Source organism: Myotis brandtii, unplaced genomic scaffold (genome assembly GCF_000412655.1).
Source record: "Myotis brandtii unplaced genomic scaffold, ASM41265v1 scaffold782, whole genome shotgun sequence".
NCBI classification, from domain to species: Eukaryota; Metazoa; Chordata; class Mammalia; order Chiroptera; family Vespertilionidae; genus Myotis; species Myotis brandtii.
This window is the reverse complement of record NW_005371138.1, coordinates 1,952,129-1,958,286: the sequence shown is the minus strand read 5'-3', so window position 1 is coordinate 1,958,286 and position 6,158 is coordinate 1,952,129. Positions and strand designations below refer to the sequence as shown.

The 6,158-nt window shown below is 43.4% G+C and overlaps 1 protein-coding gene across 3 annotated transcripts in view; it reads right to left on the bottom strand.

The window, feature by feature from the left end:
* Positions 1-6,158, bottom strand: part of LOC102242421 (natural cytotoxicity triggering receptor 3 ligand 1) — a 27,906-nt gene that overhangs the window by 17,099 nt on the left and 4,649 nt on the right. For all 3 annotated transcript variants that reach the window (XM_014530910.1, XM_005883313.2, XM_014530911.1), the window contains exons 2-4: positions 3,417-3,746; positions 1,600-1,696; positions 574-916 (exon numbers count right to left, since the gene is read on the bottom strand). In XM_014530910.1, coding sequence (XP_014386396.1) covers positions 574-916; positions 1,600-1,696; positions 3,417-3,746 — 770 coding nt within the window. The remainder of the gene's footprint in view (positions 1-573; positions 917-1,599; positions 1,697-3,416; positions 3,747-6,158) is intronic.

The following is a 6,158-nucleotide window of genomic DNA, read 5'->3' as shown; positions in this document are numbered from 1 at the left end:
GGAGGGGGAAGAGGAACAACTGCAATAATCTGAACAATAAAGATTTTTTTTTAAAAAATTAGCCTGCTATCAAACATTTAATTAACTCTCCACTAGTGCCTTGGCAGGGCCAGACCAAAAGGTCTCTGGGCCATATATAGCCTCCAGGCCAGACATTCCAGAGGAACAACTGCAATAATCTGAACAATAAAGATTTTTTTTTAAAAAATTAGCCTGCTATCAAACATTTAATTAACTCTCCACTAGTGCCTTGGCAGGGCCAGACCAAAAGGTCTCTGGGCCATATATAGCCTCCAGGCCAGACATTCCCCCCCCCTGGATTAGAGTATTGGGGGGGGGGGTGTTGATAATGTTATTTGATTATATAAGATAAATCCTTTTTTGCAAGAAATACACATTTGAGTATTAAGGTTAAAGCAGTATCATGTGCAACTTACTCTCAAAAATAATTATATGTTATATATAGATACACATATACAGAGTTAAAATAGAGGAAAAAAGAGAGTTAGAGAAGTAAATGTAAAATAAGAAATCTTGGAAGTTTTGAAATCCTGGTCCATCTTCCTCACCAACCTCTGGAAAGGCAGCTTCCGGATCAGAAGCCCTGTAGATTTCTGGTATCCCACGGATTTCTCCAAGTGCAATGGTCCAGGACCTGTAGTGATGGGGCATCTTCACCCCACTGGTAGAGGGGGCACTTTTCCTGGCAGCTTTTAGTGGCCAGCTGTTTGAGTGCGCTTTCCCAACCATGCTTTGCAAGCAGTCTGCTTGGTTTGGGCCATTTTCTTTCACTCCACGCAGAAGTTTTAGGCCGCTTCTTAATCCGTCGTCCTGCTCCTGCTGCCCAAGGAGACCCGCAGTCCAGGAGCTAAGTGCACGGACTGCCCGATCAAATAACGGAACCAATTTTTTCTTCCTAAAGCATTTTTATTGAGATGTATTAGCTATTGCACAGATTCTGCCTTGGAGTCCCCCTCCACCCCCACCCCAAGAAAAAATGAGGGCAATTTAATACCTAGAACCATTGTAAGCCACATATCTACACTGGTCTCTTAGACTTCTTTACCTTGAGCTGTTCTATTTGCTGTTTGGACCACAGTTAGGGATAAATATGTTTGGAAAGCTGTCTTAGATGGGAAACACCAATGAGGGCTACAGATTCCTGATTTAATGGTGAAATCTGGTTGAAAGCTATCCCTTTAAGCTGTTAACAAAATGTGAGCACCTCAGGGAAGGAATTCCCCTCTCTGAGCTGTGGTTCTATGTGTGAGAACAACAATGCAGCCCATACACAGTTCTAAGGCCTGGTCTGAACTAATAAGTGAGGCCTGGTTCACAGTGAGACCTGTATGCCAGGAAGACGCTCAGGGGCCTTACAGTTCATCTCCCCAGAATCCCAAGCTACCACATAGGGATTTAATGAGACAGTTCTTCCCTGACACATCATGAGAAAAAGCCACACCACACACACACCACACTCAGATTCCCCCCAGCATTGATCCTGAGAACTCTCAAATATCATCCACTGGCAAAGATCCCTGAACTCCTAGAGTCAATTCCAAAACACAGGGCTAAACTTTGCTTTGGCATCCCCCTTACCTTTTCCATACAATCAGTCCAATGACTGCTATTAGTACAATAACGCCAAGAGTAATCAAAGGAGCAGTAAGTCCCGAGGCATTTCCCATCTCAGATCCTGCAGAAAGAGGAGGCAAACGTTAAAAGGAAACCTACGTGCAGGGGCCAAAGTAACCACACAACCACTGCTAAGATATCTGTGGTCGTGCGTCATTTCCCTGTCATAGATATAACCACCAATCCTCTGCCACACTTCTTGTCATTCCTATCACATACACCTCCACACAACAAATAGTGTGTTTAGCAACTGACAGAAATACACGGCAATATGGACACCACCTACCACATATGTATGCCGTGCACATGTTCAAAGCTTCCACACTACATCATCTTACATCACTATACACTGCTATATATCCAATATCTGTCCCCCCAAAATTCATATGTTGAAATCCTAATACACAATGTGATGGTATTAGGAGGTGGGGCTTTTGGGATATCATTAGGACATGAGGGAGGAGCCCTCGTGAATAATTACTGCCCTTATATAAGAGGCCCTAGAGAGATTCTCTTATCCCTACCACCATGTGAGGATATAAGAAATCTGTGACCCAGAAGATAGCCCTCAACCAACGAGTTTTATTATATTTATTTATTATAGTGGCCACAAGTCAAATTTGCATATCACCCTGAATAGCCAATGGGAAGGGTAGCGAAGTTACAGTTAATTACCATGTTTCTCTATTATTAGATAGCATTATATTGTATTATACACACAAAGCATATTTCAATTCCAAATTTTCCATGTCCCACACATTTTCTACACACACCACACTCATACACATCCCTGGCCCTTGCTTCCAAAAACAATTCCTCTCTCCCTCCAGGACCACTCAAAGCCGCATCTGGCAAAATCAAGCAGCCCCTGCCTCCCTAACCCCTCTCAGCTCTAGGCAGATGCATTTGACCTGCAAGATCATCCCCACCCAAGACCAGAGCCATGACCACGGAAACTAAGATATGAGCTCAATTAACCCAACCCACCAGCAGGGGGGGTTCTGTAGTGAGCTGTATTATCTTTAGCTCAGGATCTAGTGTGCCTGGGGAATGGCCTTGGCATGTGCAGGACTCCCTAGTATGGACTCCCCTGCTTGGGCACAGAACTACTGATTCGACTTCTACCAGCCAACGGTTTGCAGTGGCCCTGGAGCCTGGCCAGAAGAGTTGCCGGTAGGGTTGGGTCTCTGGCCCCTGATAGACCCTTATCCTCAGGGGGCATGGACAAGATCCTATCCCCTTTCTCCTAGTAGCTGACAAGCTTCCCATTCCAGGTCATACAGACCAGTGATGGTGAACCTATGACACGCGTCAGAGGTGACACGCAAACTCTTTTTTTTTTTGTTTGATTTTTCTTTGTTAAATGGCATTTAAATATATAAAATAAGTATCAAAAATATAAGTCTTTGTTTTACTATGGTTGCAAATATCAAAAAATTTCTATATGTGACACACACCAGAGTTAAGTTAGGGTTTTTCAAAATGCTGACACACCGAGCTCAAAAGGTTCGCCATCACTGATATAGATCATCCAGCTCCTTAAGCTGCCATAAGTTACCAGCAACCCTGAGAACGCTTGTCACCACTCTCTAGCTATTAGGCCATCCACCCTGGCTTAGGGACCTAGTCTGGACTGCTGACTCTGGGGCTGAAGTAGGACAAACTGAGCTTTCTCTCCTTCCCCATTGGCCCCCATTTTGTCCTAGATTAACTGGGAACCTGAGTGTTACGTTATACACCCTCAAGGTGAAGAGTAAGGTACACGTTTAGAGGATGCTTACCTCTCCCAGACAGGGTGAAGTTCGACCTCCTGGAGGTGGGCAAGGATATGTGACTTATCACACATTGGTAGGTGGTCATCACATTGTGTTCCAGAGAGTGGTTCAGCCTCAAACGGCTGGTTTTATTAAATGTGCCGTCCTCATTCTTGATGGCTGGACCATTGGTGATGCCTTCAGAAATCTTCTGGCCCTGGGGATTCTCCTGTGTCCATATATGCCAGGTTATGTTAATGTCCTTTGGGTAGAACCCACTTGCATTACACAAAATATATTTGTCGCCATCATCTTTCGCCGTGGCTTGTTCTCCAAATAAGGTGCACTTTGGGGAAGCTGCCAGGGAAGAGAAGTCATGATTTGAGGGTAGGTTGGGACTAGCTTATTATCAGTTCAAATCTTGACCCATAGCAAGCCTCCAGAAAGGATGAGTGAGGCGAATGAGATTCTGCTTAGCCTAAGTAATCTGGGGATGCTGGTCCCAGTGCCAGTGTGTCACTGATAGACCATGACCCCGACTCTCACGGCCATTTTGTAAAGCAGAATTTCTTAACCCACTTGGTGTCATAGACACCTTTCTTTGAGAATCGGAGGAAAGCTCTGGAACACTGTTGTGGTAGAAACTACTGTCCATTCTTCAAGGACACATCCAAGTTAAAACCACATCTCCCAACCTCCACTTCAGCTGATGTAGCCATGTGAACTCAGGGTCTACTTGTTCAGATAGGATCAAAAGTAGGGAGAGCAACCTCAAGGAAGTACCTTAAGGAACAAGGGTATCTCAAAGAAAAGTACTATGGCCTTCTCTCCCTCTCCCCTTCATCCTTCCTGGAGAACAGCTGGAAGACCATGTCATGGTTCAAGATGGAGAAGCCATTTCCAAACACAAGGTGAAAGCTATATGTTGAGGATGCCAAAGTGGCAAGATAAAAGGACTCTGGGTCCCAGATGATCAAAGAACAGCCCTACCTGCCCAGGGTTGGCTCCATTTTTGGGAAAGAAAAAGAAACTACCTTTTTAAAAGCCCCTGTTGCTCTGGCCAGTGTGGCTCAGTTGGGTGAGTGTCATCCCATGACCAAGAGGAGGCCGAATTGATTCTCAGTCAGGACACATGCCCTGGTTGCAGACTCAATCTCCAGTAGGGAGTGTGCAGGAGGCAGCCAATCAATGTTTCTCAAACATCAATGTTTCTCTCCCTCTCCATCTCCCTTCCTCTCTCTCTAACATCAAGAGAAACATATTTTTAAATTAATTAACTTAATTAAAAATAATAAAAGTCCTTGCTGACTTCTGGTCCCCCCCCCCCCCGCCCCCACCTCAGGTTCCCGCAGTTGCAAGAAAAATTCCCTCCTCTTTGGGGGAGAAGGGAGAGGAAAAGTAACCATTTAAAAATATGCCCAGTGCATTCTCCATAACAAAGAATGCTCTCAAGCTAGAAGACTTTGCCAGAGCCCTGCTGACCTGGAAGAATGGTGATTACTCCTTCAGCCCTCTATAACCTTCCTTTCTCACCCAGGAACACTTCTGAAGGTCATAGCCTAGGGGCTCAGGCCACTCAGAGAATGAGATTTAATATCAGGTGATAGACTGCTTCCCCTCCACACCACTTTACCACCACATCAACGGGGCTCCCATATAATGATAGTAGATTACAACTGAGAGCTGCAAGACACAAAATCTACATGAGGAGTTCATAGGGGAACTGAAAGAAAGCAGGGAAGGAGGAAACAAGACGCTAGAGGAAAACTGAAATCTGACACCTACAGCATGGAATTAACATTAAACACAGCCCAGTTCCTAGACAAATTAACATAGACTCCCAACCTAGAAGCCTGTTTACCTCAGTTCCTATTTCCTATACATAATATCTGGCTTTCAACAAAAAATTACAAGGCATGCTGAATAGTGCAAAACAACAAAAGCATCAGAACCAGACTCAGGTATGACACAGATTTTGGAATAAACAGAAAATTCAAAATAACTATGATTAAAATGTTAAGAGCACTAATGAAAAAAGCAGACAACATGCAAGCACAGATGGATAATGTGAGCAGAGAGATGGACATGGTCTAAGGAAGAATCAAAAGTAAATGCTAGAAACCAAAAACACTATAAAAGAAATGAGGAATGTCTTTGACAGGATCATCAATAGACAACACTGCCAAGGAGGGAATCAGCTAGCTTAAATATGTCCATATAAACTTCCCAAACTAAAATGCAAAGAGCAAAAAGAATTTGGGGGGCTGGGGGGAGGAAGGAACCAGAAGGGAAAGAAATAGCCAAAAATTAGACAGTTGCAAAAGTTGTAACGTACATGTAATAGGAATACAAAAAGAAGTAGAGAAGCAGAAGAAATCGTTTAAAATATAATAGCTGAGAATTTTCCAAAATTAATGACAGACACCAAAGCACACACATAGGAAGCTTAGAGAACACCAAGTAGTAAAACACCTTATCATATTGAAAATGCAGAAATATATATATAAATATATATATGTATATAGAATACATAAATATATATTATATATGTGTGTATAACTTACTCATAGAAGAACAAGGATAAGAATGACATTGGACTTCTTTTTTTTTTAAATATATTTTATTGATTTTTTACAGAGAGGAAGGGAGAGGGTTAGAGAGTTAGAAACATCGATCAGCTGCCTCCTGCACACCCCCTACTGGGTATGTGGCAACCAAGGAGGTACATGCCCTTGACCGGAATCAAACCTGGGACCCTTGAGTCCGCAG